The 21257-nt window shown below is 39.3% G+C and overlaps 1 protein-coding gene across 1 annotated transcript in view; it reads left to right on the plus strand.

Annotated features, from left to right (window-relative positions):
* The first annotated feature begins 8792 nt into the window (after positions 1-8792).
* The window catches only part of THSD7B (thrombospondin type 1 domain containing 7B), a 733321-nt gene continuing 720856 nt past the window's right edge, over positions 8793-21257 (plus strand). The window contains exon 1 of the mRNA XM_059166739.1: positions 8793-8959. Coding sequence (XP_059022722.1) covers positions 8821-8959 — 139 coding nt within the window. The 5' untranslated portion in view covers positions 8793-8820. The remainder of the gene's footprint in view (positions 8960-21257) is intronic.

Genomic DNA, 21257 nt, shown 5'->3' on the forward strand with positions numbered 1-21257 from the left:
AAAAAAATAAAAAAATAAATGCAAGGGTTAGGATCCTGACAAGATCATTTATGGAAGCAGAGAGCATTCAGTAGTGATGGTAGTTGGTGAATAATAATGCAAGGTTGGTCCTATGATGACAGGTAGGAAACTATACACTTTTTTAAAAAAGATTTATTTATTTGTGAGAGGGAGATTGAGAGTGTATGTGAGTAGAAGGAGGGGCAGAAAGAGAAGAAGAGAGAGAAGCAGACTTCCTGCTGAGCACAGAGCCCATGTGGGGCTCACTCCCAGGACCCTGAGATCATGACCTGAGCCGAAATCAAGAGTTGGACACTTAATCCACTGAACCACCCAGATGCCCCAGGAAACTATACATTTTTTGAAACCATTCCTTTTAGATAAATTTTGTTTTTGTTGGTTTCATAATTTTTTTCCTTTCCCTTAGGAGGCATAAAACTTTATGTTTGGATTCCATTTGCACTTTAAAAAAAGTAAGTGATGATTTTTCACCTAAAAACATGGAATTATGATTCTTTTAAAATGTGAATCAGGGGGCGCCTGGGTGGCTCAGTGGGTTACACCCTCTGCCTTCGGCTCAGGTCATGGTCCCAGGGTCCTGGGATCGAGCCTCGCATCGGGCTCTCTGCTCCTCAGGGAGCCTGCTTCCTCCTCTTTCTCTGCCTGCGTCTCTGCCTACTTGTGATCTCTATCTGTCAAATAAATATGTAAATAAAGTCTTTAAAAAAATGTGAATCAGCACCTGTATTTACTTATTTTTAAATATTTATTTATTTAAGTAATCTCTACACCCAGTGTGGGGCTTGAACTCAGGACCCTGAGATCAAGAATTGTAGGTTTCTCTGATGGAGAAGGTGCCCTGAGAGTTAGCACTTTTAGTTGTCTCTTAAATTTGCAGCAGATAGTTCTATATACTGGCTAGGACCCTATTACCTGTGTATTTAGACATGCTGCATATGTTCCAAATGTTGGGATTTTAGAAATATTTTTTATATATCAAAGTAATCTAATTTTTCAGGTAGATGGGCGTTTCTAGCTGTCTCTTTGCCCTTATATGCTAAAGCCCCTTTATCAAAATTATGGTCCACCATCGAGAAAACTTAACTAGAAAAAAAATTTACAAATGTAGACTCAATAATTCATTCGTTCTTTTGTTCATTCACTTATTTATGGAACACCTACTATTTAATATTTATTGAACATCTTTACTGTTTCCCAGGCGATATACAAGGCACTGGACATATAACAGTGAACAAGATAAAGTAATCAGATGGTACTAGAAGAGATGACAATAAAAAAATAAATAAAATCAACATGTATTAGATTGTCAAGTATTGATCCTTTCTAAGTGTTACAAATAAAGACCAAACAAATGTCGAGAGGATAGATTAATTGCAACTGTGATGAACAGATGGTGGTCTGAGAATGATGAAGTCAGGAAGGAAGCCATATGGATACCTAAGGAACAGTGGTGTAAGGACCTTGAGAAGGTGCATTCTTGAGGAACAAGAAAGAGGCCAGCATGTCTGGGCCAGAAGAGTGAATGGAGACTAGTAAGAAGGGGAGGAAGCAAAATTCCAACCAGCAGAATCTTTAGATTTTTTTTCCGTGATGGGAAGCCATGAGAGGACTTTACGGAGGGCAGTATATTATTCTTTCCTAAGTATTATCCTGGATTTTCTATGGAGAATGCATAGGAGGCAATCAAGAGTGAAAGCAGGAAAACCAGTTAGGAGTACAGTAGCCCAGGTGAGAAATGATGGTGTCTGGCCCTAGGAAGGTAGTGGCAAAGATGGGAGACGGCCTGCTACTGTGAAGGTGTTACCAGCTAGGTTTGCTGATGGATTGGTTTTCAGATAGGAGGAAAAGGAAGGATTTCAGGATGACTCCTGGGCTTCTTGTCTGATGTGAAGTGTGATGCCGCTATTGAGGTAGGGACACCAAGGGGAGAACGGGACTGCAGGCTCCATGGGGAAATCCTCAGTTTGGTTATGGGTGCTACACGGGAGTCCCCCATCAGACAGCCCCGTGAAGATGTTGAGCAGTAAATTGGATGCGTGAGCTTAGGAAACAAATACGGACTGGAGATAGAGGGATGACTGTGGACAAATGGGAACATGAAGAATGGCAGTTAGTGCTGGGGGTCTAAGTAAGAGGACTTGGGAAGCAAGGAAGAAAAGGAGTCTGAGGACAGAGTCAAGGATAAGTCAATGTAGAGGTAAAAATGAGAGGAAATGCTAGAAAATGAGGCTGAGAAGTGGCCAGTGAGAGGTAAAAATGTTCAGTGTCCTTGCCCCAAGGGGAAAAAAGTAAATAAGAAAGAGGAATTAGAAGATTTGTGCAACAACCAGGAATTCAAGGGGTAACAAGGATCTGATTCCGAGAGGTAATAGATGGTATTCCAGGAGGTGATTGGTGACAAGCTAGTCCTCAAGTTATAAAATGTGTCCATAATACCTTCAGAATTAGGGAGGGCCTGGCAGCAGCATGTGGGATAGCTGCATAAATATATTCTTTTTTTTTTTTTTTAAGATTTTATTTATTTATTTGATAGAGATTACAAGTAGTCAGAGAGGCAGGCAGAGAGAGGAGGAAGCAGGCTCCCCACTGAGTAGGGAGCCCGACTTGGGGCTTGATGCCAGGACTCTGTGATTATGACCCGAGCCAAAGGCAGAGGCCTTAACCCACTCAGTCACCCAGGCGCCCCCATAAATATGTTCTTAAATGAGACTATGTATTAGTGGATTTGTTCTCACTTGGGGAACCTGGGCAGCTTACCAGAGTAATCACTAACCTTTATTTATAGTTTATCACATGTGAAGCACCCTTTCTCTACTGTAATGACTCTACTGAAAAATGACAGCAGTAACTTATTGGAAGTGGTCAGTATGGGAGATGAACCAAGCTTACCTGTTTAGTAAACCTGTGTTCAGGTTTACAGGGAGTTTCAGTGTGTTGCTTGAATCATGCAAGATAGGTGTTTCCATCAGTAGAGGTCATAGACAGAGGCACTCATTCAAATAGGTCTATCAGTAGACCCACTGCATGTCTAACTCCTCCTCTAACTGTAGGAGCTAGAGTTGCTTTCAGCTCATGTAGCAGAAAATACACAAAACAGCAGACTTATTTCCTTAACAAAGGAGAAAATTCAGAGATTGACCTTCTAGGACAGTTGCTGTATGTATGGCATCTTGAGTCTCAGGCTTCTTCTCCATCCCCAACTCCATTATTTGTAGTGTGCAGTGTTCATTGTCATAGGCTTAACATGGCTCTGGTCCGGCCAGTCATCATGTCTGTGTTCCAGGAAGGGATAATGGAAAAGGAGCCAATGGCAAAGAACCACACTTTCACATTTTCTCCTTTGGGATTTTATATTTTTATTGGAGAATGGAACTCCATTTGACACCCAAACTATATACACACACATACACACATATATGTATATACATATATGTATATATGTGTGTGTATATATATATATATATATCACAGCTACCAAGATGTAATTTTGAAGGTTTTGACAAATCTGTTTCAAGTCTTCCTTCTATCATGTCCTGGGGCAAAAGTTTGTTCAGAGATATGTACAATATTTGTGTGGACTTTGTGCAGAACTTTCTGTGGCCTCATTATGTGGTACCAGCCTACTGCAATTATTAATATAGAAAACCAAAGACCGTGTGATTGTATATTCTTCTGTATGCTTGCAGATACCTCATGCTTATATTGACGTAATTTAGGTTTCTGCAGAGTGAGGTGCGTGGAGGAAGAGGCTGGTGGTTAAAAGGCTTGAGGAAGTTACTAAACATCATGTCATCACGAGGCCAGAGGTTACTTTATCATAAAATAGAGATGATAATACCAGTTTTCTCCTTCACAGGGTCAGTGTGAATCTTTAATGGGCCTCTTGGTCCGGAGTGCTTTTAGCTCTTCAGAAATATAGCACAAAGTCACAAGATTGGGCGGTTGAAAAAAAAAATCTCTCGTTCCTTTGCTGCAGGGTAGGATTGCATTCAAATTGTTCTTTAAATATTGCTGGAGTAAGAGTTTTTCTGAATTTTGAGAGAAAAATGACAGTAGTAACAATGGTAATCTTTATTTAGTATGTGCTCATTCTCCGGCTGGCCCCCATCTAAGTACTTTCCACCCATTGCTTGATTCCATCCTTGCCCCCTAAAGGTTAGGAGATGACTTTCCTCCTCATTTTGTAGATAAGGACTCTGAGGCTCTGAGGCCAGGTGACCTGCCAGGGTCACCACATGTGATGCAATAAACAGATCGGGGCTTTGGTGTCAGGCCCATTTTGTAATCCAGATTTGACATTTTCTGGCTGAGGTAACCTTGGAATAATTATTTAACATCCTTAATGATCAGTCTCTTCTATATCTGAAAAATAGAAATAATTGCTCATAGTGTTACATGAGGATGGAGTGAAATGATATGTCAATTGCTTCATATAAGTTGCTCAGAGATCCTACACAGAGCTATAAAGCATTTCCATCTTCAGGGTTATGAAAAATTCCTTGCCTTGATACGGGGTTACGGTGCTCCACTCTCTTGTTGGGGAGGAAGGCTCCTGATACCACTTGCAAAGGACTTACTGCCTCTGTGACCTTGGGCTGGTCAATTAACTCTCCATGCCTCACTTCCCTCACCTCTGAAATGAGGGAAGGTAGGAATCATTTAGGTACTTGGGCCAGTATTTTGCATATTGACAGGTTAGGAGGGATGGAATGGAATGCAGAGTATTGCAGTCAGAAATCAGGCAGAGGGCTGAGGAAAAGCAAATACCTCTGTGGTTTCTCCAGTACTGTTTTGTTCACATTCACTGCTGGTGGGTGTCTAGTTGGAGTGGCCATCAGCTGAGTCAGCTGAGCCAGTCAGTCCGGTAGGTCTCCACACAGGCATCCTGCCCTCCAGCCCGCTACTCAGCCATCTCTCTGGAGCCATCTTGTCTGCACTTCACCATGAGATGGCACTATGGAGATAATGCGCGGTCAGGTTTGCTTTTCTCCCTTTCATTGCTGTTCCTGCAGGCTGAGAGCAAATTGGAACAGCTTTTCTTTTCTTCTTCTTCTTTTTCTTTTTTTTTTTTTTAAGTTCTGTGCCTTTTAAATATTCAAGGACTTCAGTGATGAGAATACATTTTAAAGGGAAATGAAATGCATATAAAGTGTAAGACACATTTTTCATAGTTTGAATGGCCTTTAAATTAGAAAACTAAGGCTAAAAGGAGAAACTGTGTTTTTTTTATTTTTTATTTTTCTTAGTGTTCATCAGTTTAGAGCTAACCTTGCAAATATATTTCAGATGCTACGATATATAGTAAATAAGCTGATTTGGAAACTAAATGCTGGTCGTGATGTAAATTATTCATGCCATCGTGGGTAGCACATGCTTCCTGCATAATATATTGGTTTTTTTTTTTTTTTTTAATCATCGTAGTTACAGCACCTTCCCATTTATGCTCTACAAATAGAGGAGTGGAATCTCTCATTGTTTCTTGTTTCCCCTCTTTTATTGTGAATTCTTGTGTGACCTTTCAAGTACTGGATACAAGGATGACTCCCAGTGTCTTTGAAGGGATGATTGAGTAAAGTTTCAGGCATTTGGAAGAAAGACAGGTAATGCAGGTTAATAGAGTAAGAAAAACCTGTGTTCACATTCCAACCTGTGCTGTCCATCAGCTCGGCAGAGGTTCTCGTTTTACTTATATGTCTAACACATGTAGCATGGCAAGTGGTAGAAGCTTCACCAAATCCAGTTCCCCATCCGCTGTCCCTAAGCTGCTTGTGGAAAGGGAGCTAATTCAATAGAATTATTGATAATACAGATACTAAAAATGTGTAGGTGTTTCTAGGAGTAAGATTGCTGTGGGATCATAAACTGAAATATTTGTGTTCGTTCTCTAAGATCTGTATTTCAGGTTTTTGTTGTTGTTAAGATTAGCCTAAGATTTCTACTGGTACTATCCTTATTAGTCAGTGGTAGCCAGAAGTTATGGTGACTGTAGGCAGCCACTCTGCTTGGGAGCAGCCACTGTTTTAGGTGAGCATCAAAGACGTTGGATCCCTTTGCAGAGTCAGCACAGGGCTCTGGAAGTATAAGGAAGCCTAAAAGGAAATCAGAGCAGCCTCTACTCAGGTAATTGTGTTGGTTTTGTTGTTGTTATTTTGAGAGTAAAATTTCACAGATCGATGCAGAATTCAAGATGTTTAAATATGAATTTTTGACTAATCATTTCCAGCTTACATGCAGTCTCACTGGAGCTCTTAATTCTTTTAAATCATTTTTGGCTTCCCACCTTAGCTATTTAGAATGTAGCAAATACACCTTTGGTCCTCTTTCTCTGTAGTTTACATATTTATGATTTCAATATGTTCTTAGATAATTCTGGATACACATCTGTCACTGATGGGGATGGACAAAGTCCCCTCTTATACTCTGGTGATTTTGTGGTATAAAAGAAGTTTTCTTAGTAGAGAGCCGGTCTTGCTAGCCAATTTGTTTATTAATAGTAATAGTACTAGCTTAGGATCTACTACCCTAAGATGCAAATCATTTTTACCAAAAGTTCTGTCCTTAGAATAAACGAAAGTTAATATCAATGTTGCAAAAGCACAGTTGCAGCAGATCATACTCTTGGATATTTGCTACAAAGAAATGTAGCCAGTTCAGTTCTCTAGGCCTGAGGTTTTTGAATCCCATCCAGCCATGCTGCAAAGGTTCCGTGAAATAGTAAAATGGGCCGCCAGCCTTGGGAGCAGCCAGGCAAGAGAACACAATCTTATTTCAGTTGGATCACTCCACTTTGATGCTTCTCAGGATTGGTATGCAATACAGAATTTGAAGAAAAGGTTTCGGTTGCTAATCCAAGTACTGTCTTCATCCGTGGATCCAGGCAGACTGTCAGAGACTGCCCTTGAACTGCACTGTTTGACTCTTCGATAGGATTTCTTTTTACTGATGTGTACTTTTCCACTTTGCCCTTGCAGTGTTCTAGGAGAGCCATTCTGCTGTATATGGCTTGCCACTGTTTTTTTTTATTTGATGAAGGGCTGTGTTCAGCACATTGCTGGGCACATCATCTGTGTTTATGAGGAGTCATGGGATAAAGTCCATCAGTGCTTGAGAGCAGAGCTGTGGCTTCTCCTAAAACACTAGTGAGAAATGGAGATCGAATTTTCTCCTGCAGACCTGTGGCTTCTCCTAAAACACTAGTGAGAAATGGAGATAGAATTTTCTCCTGCAGACATGAGGGCTTTAGTAGCCATTTCTTTCTTTGGTCACTAGGAAGCTCACAGTCAGATTCCCTCCCTGCTTTTAGCAGTCTTGTGGGTGACTATGTACGGACAATAATTTCTACTATTGATATCCTTTTATTGTTCAATCCTTTCGTCCCCCTCTACTTATGTTTTTTAATCCATTTGCCCCATACGAGCATGGTAGCACGTCCTCTCCAGGCTTCTTAGCTCCAGGCAGACTTTTCTTTCTTTCTTTTAAAAGATTGTATTTGTTTATTTTGCAGAGAGAGACAGAGTGAGAGAGAGAACACAAGCGGGGGAGAGGGACAGGGAGAAGCAGGCTCCCCATGGAGCAGGGAGCCTGATATAGGGCTCCATCCCAGGACCCTGGGATCACAACGCAAGCCCGAGGCAGACGCTCAACTGACTGAGCCTACCCAGCTGCCCCCAGACAGACTTTTCTTATTATCATTTGAGAAACTACCTGGATACCCTGTAGGCACATCAGACTTAATATTCTCTAAAGGAAATTCTTTCTTTCTTTTCAAACCTGCCCCTCTTCTCCTTTCCTCCTTTGGTAAATGGGTCCCATCTGTTTGGTCATGGAAGTTGGCAGTTTTGCTGTCTTTGTTGTCTTCTCTCTCTCATATCTCATCCAATGGTTAACCGAATCTGGCTGCTACACCACATTTCAGATCTCCCCAGAAGCTTTCGTCAGTTCTTGCCTGGACTCTTTGCCTGGTTTCCTGTCTAGCCTCATCTACCATGCATCCGTGATGCACACTGCGGTCCGTTATTTAAAAATCAGTTGCTCTCCTAGAATGTTCCTTACAGAATGAAACCCAACTCACTTACATGACATTCAAGGGTCTTCATAATGTGCTCCCCAGCCTGTCCATTCCTCCCTCCCCTTTGCCTCCTTCCCAGCAGCCACAGGCCCACTCAGCAGCCCCTCAAAACAAAATGCATGTAAGTATCGAGTTCTCAAGGCCTCAGGTGCCCTTCCTGGTTCCTTTAAGCCTTTATTTTCCTAAGGCTCCTCTCTCTCTCTCTCTCTTTTTTTTTTTTCTCACCATGGAAGATCTAATTACATCCTCCTCAGTCTTTCCATATCTTTTCCTTAATACGAGTGTTAGAGCATTCTTTGCCCTATTTTGGACTTTGCTGCGTGTGCGTGTTTCTTCCCAAATCGTGAGCTCCTCAAAGAGTTTGGCTAAGTTGAAGGAGGGAATAGACCCGGTATCTGCCAACCCTCCTCTTACAAACAAAAGTAGATGGACTGGGGGACTGTGGAGTCCTTAGGACTGAGAGTTTCTTCCGTGGGTAAGGATTGAAAGCATGGCTAATTAACCTTTGATCTTAAAATGGTAATAGTATATGTACTCTGTGTAATGGGAAATTTGTAATGTCATCATGATAAAGGTTCTAGCAGTCAATGTGGGTTTTTATAATTTCTGTACAGAAGAAACTTATCTGGTTTTCTTTCTTTCTTTTCCTTTTTTTGTTTCTGGGTTTTTGTTTATTTGTTTGTTTGTTTGTTTTTAGGAATAGGCAAGTCAAGAGGCTGAAAATCTGAAGAATGTTTTCAAAGGGTAATCTGGCTGTCCCTTGCTGGTTATGGAGGAGCATGAGGAAGCTATTTCTATTACTTTCTGTCTTGCTGTCCCATGCAGCTCATTTGGAAGGCAAAAAGGATAATCAGTTCATCTGGAAACCAGGTAGGAATATCCTGGCTGTTCTTTTGTCCCGTTTTCATTAATGAGAAAAATATTCTTTCCATCCTTATTCTTATTTCTGCAGTAGTAGGAAATATCCAGAGAAGAAAAACAGACTCCTTTTCTTTATAATAAAGCTTACTTTTAATTTTTATTTCTGCATAATTGTCACCTCTATCTGTGACGCTTGTTATACTTGTGAATTTTCATGTTGTTGTCAATTAAAGTTATGATTTCCATAGTTACATCTGCTTCTCCTTTGTCAAATATATCACCACTGTGCAGCACATTTCTAGCAAGAATGACATCTGAGTTTAGCTGATATTCTCAGCTAAAAATGCATTGGACCAGTTCTGTATGCCCCTTTCTTTTGGCTGACAAATTAGTTAGCTATTTATTATTGAATATTTTCTAGCATAGATCCTACATATCTAGGTTTGGGAGCATGAAAAATTGTCCTAACACCTTTATTCATTAGCTGTGACTATGAAGTCTCCTTAATGTGTTTTGAGATCTTGAGCTACCTTGTACATAAATATATCAGTAAGTTGAACTGAAATTTGGAAGCTTATACATAACTCATGTTCTTCTCTAAGCATTTCCTTAATTTGAGTGTGAGAAAGATCTGTTCAATTGAATTTTAAAGGCAATAATTTATTATCTTAAATGATGGACCCAAACATCTTGGCTCTTTGTATCACTGATGTGTTTCTTTGCTCTAGATTTTAATTTTCCTCAAGGTTCATAATCAGATCATTTAAAATATTTATTACTCTTTCAGGAGCCCATTCTTGCAAATACACATAACTTAGACACTTAATATCTTGGAAAAGGAAATTGGGATGTTGTGGAAGACGTATGGTCCTAGAAGAGTTTTCATTTTATTCTCATCAGTTGTAAATTAAATAGACTGCAAATGTATTGTGTCACCATAAAAATATGTACAAAAGTGATATTTGTAATATTTAAATGACTTTGCAAAAATGAAAGTAAATTATGCTTTAAAGTATATTAAGTAAAAAAACCCAGCGCCATTAGAGATATGGCCTGTAGGAAATTTAATTGCACTAAAGCCCTTATAAATTAATTTAATTGTGGGCTCTAATACCACATTAGTGATTTGTGTTTTTTACCTCATAGTAGTTTTAGTAAGCTTTGGAAATAGTTCTAAAAGTCAATCTTGCAATTCTGTGAAAGAGGCTATTTTGTTTTAATCACAAAAGGCTAAACATTTTATCAAATCTAAATGAGCAAGTTTATATGACTTCACTCTTGTCTAAAGTTCTTCCAAAAAGTGCAATTAAGATGGAAAGTAGCAAATCTGAACCACAGATGAGATGTGTGGAGAAAAAGGGCTTATTTGGAAGCCAATTTTCAAAATAAGTCTGCTCTTGTAAAAGCAGGTCATTTGGAACAAGATGTGGCAATGGATGTATTCTTTGATAACTGTCAAACTTCAGTTTCAGAGAGACGTTCCTTCCCATCAGACACATCGGATTGTTCCAAACGGGCATCTCTGTCATCAATTGCATTTTCCCTAGTGTTCATTATTTCTTTCCCTCCTTAATGTGCCATCAAAAGGGTGGTAAATATGTATTTCCCGTTTGGGTTTGCTTCGAAATTACAAATGTATTACATGTATATGACCAGGTATTTTAAGAGTAGAAACAATTTGAAAGATACAAAATGGAATGCCAAAGTCCAGACCATATGTTTCAATCTCCTTCAGAGATTTTCTTTGGACACGTAAGTACCTCTCCATGCATGTAAGTGGGTATAAACCACATAAGATACACACAGACACACACAAAGTATTCGTAGTATTATTATTTACGGTCTGACAAAAAAGACAATGTATATGCAGAGAAGGTCATGGGGAGCAGTTGAATAAAAGGACTACTTGAGAAAGTAGGGAGGTGTGAGCAGAGGTTAAGCAAAGCTACAAGGAATTGTGGAGTGCCCCTGAGCTAGTGTCAGTCTTTATGACTTGTGGATCTGCAGGGGCAAAGAAAGGAAGTGGCTTCTGGAATCTGGAGGGAAACTTTATGGAGAGGATGCTCAGCCGATGTCATGACCTTTAGAGGGATATAACCAACCTGCTGTGAGAAGTAGGAAAAGAGCCAGGGGACTGAACAGCCCTCACCCTTGTATCTCCTGCCAGGGCTCTCACTGGCTGAATCCAACTAGAAGCCACAAGGCAAGGGACCCCTATTGATTAATCTATCCAGACCAGACTCCTGGATAGGGAGCAGAGTAGAAATTGGTGGAGAAGGTGGTCCTTAAAATACCTAATTCATACATGTATATAGGTACATACATATACACACTTTACTTTGTACAGTCAGAATATTACTATGTGCCCTTTGTTTGCAGCTTGCTTTGATCACATAACATGTTGATGTACATTACCTATTAGTGCAAATGGGCTAATTTCATTTTTTAATGGCTATATAGTATTCTTTTGTACTTGTATTCAGTAATTTATTTAACCAGTGCCTTGTGGCTTTATCTTTTCTTCTCCTATTGTTTTGCATTTCAGCAGTTTTTACTGTTTTGCTGCCATAAATTGTAGTGACATGTATGCAACACTATTTAAAAGGTAAACAATAATGTCATTTTGAGGAGTCATATTCAGTAGAGCAATTCTGGGTCATTACCTTCAAAGGCAATTTTGATATCTTAGAATCTATTACTATGTATGTGAGTCTATTATATTTCATTTGGAATTTTTTTTTTTTTTAAAGAACCTGCATTGCAGGTGACATCAGTTTCATTTTGTGAGTATATTACCAAATCTCACAACTCAGGTCCAGTGTATTCTGGAATTTAAACAGCTTTCCCAGGAGACCCGAATAAGTATATTTGAGAAACCTAGAAACCATTTTCTGGGTTTAGATTGTAGTATTAACAAATTAAAGCTTTTTGTTAGTGTCTGTTGTTTTCCCTTGAGTCCATAGATGAGCTGTTAATCAACCTCATTCAAATTGGAGGCATTTCTACGTGACTCCTGGCTTTGGACAAACAATGTATTGATGAATAATAAGTGATTGGCACATTAGGTTGCTAAGGATTTCTGTACTGACTGAGAGAAAGTCTGGTGAGCTGTAGGCTGTGGGGTCATTGATCTGGCAAGGCTGTTGCTGAATGCCTGTCATCATTGTGATGGGATCCTTTGATCTATATTTAGTGTCGAGCAGTCTGCCATCCATGCTGAGGAAGAAGGATTATGTCAGCAAGAGTACCAGATAAGGACTGATGTTGCTTGTTGCTTTAAGTAAATATGTAACTATTCACATCTGCATGCCTTGTAGAGATGAACAGATCATGGTTTCTGACACCAGAGTAACTAGTGGTCTCAAAACATTTCTCAGAATTGGTTCTAAGGGGTTCATTCATTCCACTAATACCTGTCGAGTCCTTACTATGTGTCAGGCACTTTTACAAGCACATGAGATAAACTGAGAATAAAACAGACAAAGGCATAGGGTAATGAACATGATCAGGAAGGTGAATAAACAGTGTGCTAGATGCTGGTGAATGTTTGTAAGGAAAGAGAAGGCAAGGAAGAGGGATAGGCAATGAGAGGTGAGAGGCTGGAATCACCAGCAGATGGGCTGTTGGGATGGCTCACTGAGGAGGTAAGTTTGAATAAAGACCTGAAGGAAGAAGGGAGCCTGCCATGGGGACACAAGGTAAAGAATTCAGATGAAGGGAGCAGCAAAGGCAAAAGGCCCAGAGGCAGGACTGTGTGAGTCATGTTTGGAGACCAGAGAAGAGCAGAAGACCATGCTGGAACAGAGTGAACATGGGGGCAGTGACAGATCAGGTCAGAGATGGAATGGGGCCCATCAGGTGTGTCCTCAGAGGTCAGCATTACAATTTGGCTTTTGCTCTCAGTGAGACAGAAAGATTCTGGAGAATTTTGAGAGGCAGGTGACATGATCTTGATTTTTAATAAGATTTTAGTAGAACCATTGTAGGTGGTCTGTTAAGAATGGTGGAAGAAAAAAAAAGTGGTGGAAACAGGGAGGCCTGTTAGGAGGCTTCTGTAAAAATAATGAGGAATGATGATAATAGATTGAGCCAAGGTCATGGCAGTGAAGGTGGTGAGGAGAGATTGAACCCTGGGTATACCTAAGGTCCTGGTTTTCAACCAGAGGTGATTTTGCCCAGTATAGAAGCCCCCTCCAGTAGACAACCCCCAGAACAATGACTGGGCTCTCGAGTCTCAGTAGTGCCATGATGGAGAAATCCTGATAGAAGGTAAAGTATCATGACTTACTGCTGTGCGGGGGAAGCAAAGAGGTTCAGGGGTGGCACTGAAACTCTGCCCTGTGCAGCTGGACAAGTGAAGCTGCTGCCACTTAATACAGTCTGATTGTGAAGGAGCTGGCATGGAGTGACCAGTTGCAACTTGGGACTGGACATGTGACGTTACTGAGCCTGTGAGAAATTTGTGAGAGATGCTGACCAGGAAGTTGCATATATGAGTCTGAATTGAGGAGAAAGGTCTCTGCTGTAAGGGAGATGTAAATTTAGAAGTCCCTAGCAAAGAGGTAGAATGTAAATGTATAGCTTTAGAACCGAAGAGATGACCTTGAAATGTGTGATCCATGTATAGAGGACACACTTCTAACAAGCTTTCGTGGGACCAAAGGGCATTAAAAATTAGAGTAGTAAAATACGCATAACATAAACTTTACTCACTGTAACCATTTTGAAGTATACAATTCAGTGACATTCAGTATGTTCACAGTTGGTGGGGATGTCACCACTCCCTAGTTCCAGAACATTTTCATCACTCCAAGTTACATTTTGCAAGTGAGTTTATAAAAAGACTGGAAAACAAGTTTTGCTATGAATAATAAGGTATGAAAGGGAAAAAAAATCCACATTTGTCTCTTTGTGAGAAGATCTTTTAATAGCTTTAAATCATCCTAAGAGATCCTTTGAGTATACGAGAAAGAGCTAAATCTTCGAATATAGACAGACCCACATTCGAATCCTAGTATCTAAACAGGAGAGAGTTCTTTAACTTCTCTCAGCCCTCTTTATCCATCCAAAAATGAAGGTAATAAATACTTCATGGGGCTGTTATGAACTTCAAGTAAAATAGTATACTGAAATAATTGTGTATAGTATACTTATTCAAGAAATGTTAGCTATTTTTTTTTATCATTATTAAATAATAATTCAATGCTTACAATATCCTTGCTTTTATGTTATCCAATTTTTGGATACTTTTGTTCCTTAAACAAAGGAGAGATGGGTGTGACAGTTAAATATATTCTTTTTTTTTTTTTTAAGATTTTATTTATTTATTTGACAGAGATCACAAGTAGGCAGAGAGGCAGGCAGAGAGAGAGGGGGAAGCAGGTTCCCCGCTGAGCAGAGAGCCCGATGTGGGGCTCAATCCCAGGACCCTGGGATCATGACCCGAGCCGAAGGCAGAGGCTTTAATCCACTGAGCCACCCAGGCGCCCCAGTTAAACATATTCTATTAATAAGTGGTCATAAGTAATTTCACTAACTTTATAGGTCTAAAACTTTCTTTATAACACACTCTAAGAAAGCTTTACTTTCCATAGCTTCTTCCCAGTGAATAAAATGACTCATGTTCTAAGAACTGAGTAGGCAAGTTGGAATTAATCGTTTGGGAGAAAAAAGGGGGGGTCATGAAAATGATATTGTATAAGGAAAATGGATCTTACACAGGACAATATTTAATTATAGCTTAAATAATAATGTTTTCAGTGTTGACAACACTTTAAGAAAAAAATTATATACATATATCTAAAGTTTGGGAATCCTAGGAAAATCAAATGTTCTTAGGAGAGAGCTATTTTTTTTTTTTTTTTACTATATCTGAGAACTATTTCTTTTGAGAATTTGATTAAATTGAAATCATTTTATTTTATTTATTTTTTTTTTTAAAGATTTTATTTATTTATTTGTCAGGCATAGAGGGAGAGTGAGCGAGTGAGCACAGGCAGACAGAGGCAGAGGGAGAAGCAGGCTCCCTGCCGAGCAAGGAGCCCGATGCGGGACTCGATCCCAGGACGCTGGGATCATGACCTGAGCCGAAGGCAGCTGCTTAACCAACTGAGCCACCCAGGCGTCCCAAATTGAAATCATTTTAATTACTTCTATGGATATTAATTTGTCTTAGAGACGTGCATAATATAGTCTCAGTGGTGTGATTTCTGTGATATCAAAAAGCATAGACATATATGGCATGGGATTCACTGCTAAAAATTCTAATTATTTTTCCTTGGAGACCACAGGTACTAATTTTATAATACTCTCAATAAGTCAGAAAAAGTCTATATTACTTAAATCATATAAAATAAATTATTCTACTTTTTTTCTTAGGTAATACTATAACGCACACTCCCTGAGGACAGGGATTTTGCCGACTTTATTCATAGATATGTTCCAGGCACCTAGACCATAGATAACTGTTGCATGAAATATTCCCAGCACATTACATACTTGGAGAATGAGGGGAACTGTCTTCTGTGGGTTTGTGTGTGTATTATGTGTATGTTTGAGAGGGTTAGAAAATGATGAGACTGAAGAAATAGAAGGTATGATTCTTGTTATTCTAGGACTTGAAAGAAATATTAAGGAGAGAATATAAAATTAATAAAAGTCAAAGTCAGACTTATGAACCAGTAAATATAGAAATAAATGGTCCATATTTCCTACTTGCTTCGTTCCAGGACCCTTTCTGATCATCTCTGGGAAAAGATCTTGAAGACATGATTCTATAAAGAGGAAGAGATGCATAGTTAGAAATTCACTGTTAGTTCAATTCCTATGGTGATACATTACAGTCACATGTCATCTCCTGGTTCATTTTCATGGAGATGGCTACTTTCAACTCCTTTTGCTGTTTGTTCTGATGTTCCCCTCCATATTTCTAAGCCATTTGCTTCTTTTTGAGAGTTCTTGATTTATACATATTAGATACTTCCTATTGATTTTCTATTATGTTAGTTGAGATATAGCCCTCATCTCCCTGTCACTTTTCTTCCTCACTACCCCCTTCAAACTGGTGAGATGAAAATCTCTAAATCAGTGAGCAGTATTTATATGATTATTTTTACACAGATACTGTTCTCTGCTCAGCCAACCAGCATACTATGCTTCTGTGTCCCTTCTTTTCAGTTTTTTTTTGTTTGTTTGTTTGTTTGGCACATAAGTAAAAAAGTTGCCTCATTATTCTGTTTCACCTTCTTTGAGCCTATCGCTATCTTTCCCCCAATGAGGCATTTGATGGGTCACACGCCCGTTGTTAATTTTTGAACTCTTAGGCATGGTTGCATATTTGTGCTTTGGGGGATCTTTCCACTGTTGTTTTCTTTGGAACATTCCTTCATTTTTCTCATCTGGAACCTCATGGTCTCCATTCTGTTTCTCTTCTTTGCCTTTATTGCTTTGTTTTCTAGAACTGCTAAACTTATCTGGTAAAGCTGCTAACATAGGGTACATTGGAAGTAATTATTCATATCTGAAAGGTTTCTGTAGTTGTCATACATTTAACCGATAGCTTGGGTATGGAGTTCAAAGTTAACAAGAGTGTCCTGTACCACTTATGCTTCCTCTACATTTCTTCTTCTCTTTTATTTATGTGTTTGCTTGATCGTGGTCTCTGATATGGGGATATATGAAAAATACACTCAGAATTTTGAAGGTTTGCCTCCCTGTATTTTAGCCTCTGGTTCTGATCTCATCTCTTTGTACATTACTTGCTTGTTTTCCTTTTTCTGGAAACTTTTTTTAAAGCAGAAAGTTCTGAAATTCATGATTATATATTTTGGGGTAAGTCTTTTCTCCTTATTGTGCTGAACATTGGGAGGATATTTTAATAAACATGCTCAGGCTCTAGAGTTCTGAAGTTTATTTTGTATGTGATTTACTCCTTCCTGAAACTTCTCAGGCAAGTATTTCAACTCTCAAGCTGATCTTCAATTTTGAGATATTTCCCCCATTTTTTCTTTTAATTTTTTTACATTTTAATTTCTAAAATATCGATTCTACTTAATCTTTCAGCCTTTCCTTTGAATACTTTTAATTTTATTATCGCATTTTTTAATTTCTAAGACCTCTCTTCTGGTTATATTTTTTTAGTGCACTTTGTTTCTAGATATAGTGTCTTTCATTTAAAAGATGTTAATAATAATTTACTATTTTTCCCTTTCATCCTCTGTATCATTTATGCTTCCTCTAAATTTCTTCTTTATTTTTACTCATGGTCTCTGATGTGGGGAGTTTTCTTTCTTTCTTTCTTTCTTTCTTTTTTTTAAAGATTTTATTTATTCATTTGACAGACAGAGATCACAAGTCGGCAGAGAGGCAGGCAGAGAGAGAGGAAGGGAAGCATGCACTCCGCTGAGCAGAGAGGCCCATGTGGTCCTCTCCCAGGACCCTGAGATCATGACCTGAGTGAGGCAGAGGCTTAACCCACTGAGCCACCCAAGCGCCCCAGGGGAGCTTTCTTTTAATGTCCTTTGATTACGGTCTATCTCCTTTGTGTTTCCCAAGAGAAACACTGGAAGCTGATGGAGCATTCTGCATATCTGACTCCACCTGGCTTCATCATCAGGCTTCTCAGTGATGGGCCTGCTTTTTTTATTGGAGAATGGTTTCCTCAAAAGTCTATATCCCTCAGTCCTAAAGGGCTTTACTCTGGTCTTCATATATGGGTATTATTTAAGGTAAAGCCTAAGCTGCTAACAAAGATACTCCCAAGTACAGTGGCTTAAAAACAGTAGCACCTCCTGTTGCTTTCCTGGGAAGGTCGAGTAATGTCAGGGGTCCAGATTGATCGGTGATTCTGCAATATATAATCCTTCAGTCATGTATGGTTTTTTTTCCCCCCAATTTTGTGGAAGGATATTATTCTCCTCTGCCCATCCAGGCTAGGTCACAGTCATTTCCATGTTCTAGATAATCAAAAGTTAACTTCTGTTATTAATTTGAAATTATGTTATATTTTAAACATCATTCTTAGAAATAAAATGTATAATCCTAAAAAAAGAAAAAAGTTAACTTCAACAAGTAACATAGACGTTCCATACATGTTTCATTTCTCGGTTTCTGTGTAACAGTCCGGTCTAAAATAACAGTTGCACACAAAACATCCATCAAGTTGGCTCATACATTTGTTGGGGAGTAGTGGTCTAGGTTCTCACTTGGGGTCTTTTAGGCTGTTGCAGTCGGAGGGTAGCAGGGGTGAGTCATGTGGAAGGCTTCGTCAGCCACATGCGTGACACCCAGCTTGGAAAGTCTCAAACAGCTGAGGCTGGACTAGCTGGGCCTCTAGCTTCCTTTCTTTCTGTGTGGTCTGTGTCCCTGGTCTCTCCATCTTGAGGCTCAGGGTAGCCTAAGCTACCTCTCACATGGTAGCTGAGCAGTCTCAGAGCAAACTGCCATAAAGACACAGGCAGGAGTGGTGTGGCTTTTTCAAGCCTAGACTAGGAGCCGTGCATGGTCAGTTCTGCCACATTCCACTGGTTATAAGAGAGTCTCTAATGAAGGAATTTAGGTTCCATCTTTTGATGGGAGGAGAGACAAAAATCTGCAGGTACATTTTAAATTTGCCACGATCTATCACTTCTGTTCACGTCTGTTCATATTCCATATTGTTTTGTGGTCACTCGTAGCCACAAAGGAAAGTGGAAAATGTAGCCTGTGGTTTGGCAGCTATGTATAAGAAGGGAAAATAGATTTTGACATGATTAGCAGTCTTCATTACACGGGCTCTTTAGTGTCTGAATTACTCAGGGTTCTCTAGAGAAACAGAGCATATAACATATAGATGTTATATATATGTATATGTGTGTTTATGTATTGGGGGGAGAGAGTATATATTGTCTATCTATTATAAGGAATTGATTCACGTGATTATGTAGGCTAAGAAATGTCATGATCTGCCATCTGGATGCCCCAGAAATCCATGCTGTAGTTTCAGCTTGAGCCTAAAAGCCCGAGAACCAGGGGAGCCAATGGTGCAAATCCCAGTTCAAATGCAGAACAATGCCTCAGCTCAAGAAGTCAGGCAGAGAGTGAATTTTTCCTTCCTCTGTGTTTTTGACCTGTTGACGTCCTCAGTGGATTGGAGGATCCCTGTCCAAAATGGGGAGGGAAGTCTGCTTTACTCAGTTTATTGATTCATATGTTAATCTCATCAGAAACACCCTCACAGATATATGCCAATCACAGATATATACCAGTAAATAATGTTTAATTTAACTAAGTATCTGGGCGTCCTGTGGTCCAATCAAGTTGTGATTATACATGAAATTGTGATTATACATAAAATTAACCATCGTCCCTTCATCTCCTGAAATGAACATTTCCTTGACCACCTACACTGTACTTCTGAAATACCCAGGGCAGAAGTCTTGGCAGACTTCAAGACTGGTTCAAGATTGAGTCCTCAACATTTCACTTAATCCCTCTCTTGAATGGTATACCCCATCGTTGTCTCCCATGCTGTATGTTGTCCTCAAACAAGCTGTCTTGACAATTATCACATGATCTCCCTGTATGAAGAATTTGAGAAGCAACGTGGGGGTGGTTTTGGGGGGTAGGGAAGGAAAAAATGAAACAAGATGGGATCGGGAGGGAGACAAACCATAAGAGACTCTTAATCTCACAAAACAAACTGGGGGTTGCTAGGGATAGGGGCTAGCGTGAGAGTATTTGGTTATGAACATTGGGGAGGGTATGTGCTATGGTGAGTGCTGTGAAGTGTATAAACCTGGCGATTCACAGACATGTACCCCTGGGGCTAATAATACATTATATGTTAATAAAAAATTAAAAAAATTATATAATAAGAGCTGCCTTGAGGAGATGAATTTTGCTATCTGTTTTCCTGCAGAGATTGACGAAGGAACAGACAGAGACATCCGTGGGGCTAATTAATTCTATATAGAGACTTATAATTATTCCCTATACCCAGCCACAACCCTTACTCCTTTCTTGTGCCCCTAGATCCCAAGTCTTCCCAACGTTTTGCAGGTATAGATTGGCTTTTTCTCTTGTTCCCATATTCTTCTGTAAGCACCTAATCTTCAACTTCCTTTACATTGTCAGGTTGCTTCCTGCTCCCCCGTCTGCTCTTCCTGCTCCAGAATTTATTGCTATCTCTTCTGCACCTCTTACTCTATGTGTTTTTGACCCTTTATTGAGTTATATCTTTTAATGCCTTTACTGTCATTTCATTGGGGTATTAGGAAGAATGAAAATGTATACATGTGTCATGTTCCCTGAGTTAATGGGAAGTCTTCTCACTTACTTTTCTGCCAGTTTTACTAAAGGCTATTTGTTCTGGGGATGGAAAGGGTGTCAAAATGTTTATATTTTATGATGATTGACTCAGTTATTCTCTTTGAGTGTGCTTTACAAAATATGTCTCTGATAAAGTTAACTGGCCAACCAAACTGTGCCTGGGTTAAAATTTTTTAAATTTAATTTGGGTGTTTATTGGTTCTGTATGTTTTGGGTTGGACGGAGCTATTAGATTTGGGATTAATCTGGGAATAATTTCTCTCTGGAGGTCAGATTATCAACGGAAAATTCCTTTATGGCCACCTGGAAATAGCTCCCTTCAAGTTTTTCTTACATGGTAGAATTTCAGTACTTAACATACGCTTGAATTATTCTTAACTAGGAAAATAGAGACTTCCATGGAAAGAAATAGAAGAGTCAAACGAAAACAAGTGAGATCTAGCAAAGTGGGATTGAAACATGAATTAAAAGCCATAAGACAGTATTATGAACTCATAAAAGAAACCTTAAAAGCTTATTTTATAAACATCTTTATGCTCATCACCTTAAGTGCCATAAAGCATAGCCTATCTTGATTAGAAACAAATAATAATAAAAAAGAAAAGCCTGCCTTCTTGTAGGTTGATAATAGATTTACTCAGTGCATACACTTGTTTTGATACATCCACAAAGTTCTCCAGACTTTATAGTCACAGATGATATTTGTGGTGCAGACATTAGATAATATTTGAGACTTAGAGAAAAATAACTCAAAGGTATACATTTGGGACGCCTCAACTCAGGTCATGATCCCAGGGTGCTGGGATAGAGCCCCACGCTTGGGACTTCCTGCTCAGCCAGGAGTCTGCTTCTCCCTCTGCACCCTTCCCCACCCCTATCCTTGTGTGCACTCTCTCTCTCTCTCAAATAAATAAAATAAAATCTTTAAAAAGAATACATTTAACACCATTCATATTTACTACTCTCTTTATGCTATGTACTTCTAAAGCTTATTTTCATA

This window comes from Mustela lutreola, chromosome 3, assembly GCF_030435805.1.
Source record: "Mustela lutreola isolate mMusLut2 chromosome 3, mMusLut2.pri, whole genome shotgun sequence".
NCBI lineage: Eukaryota > Metazoa > Chordata > Mammalia > Carnivora > Mustelidae > Mustela > Mustela lutreola.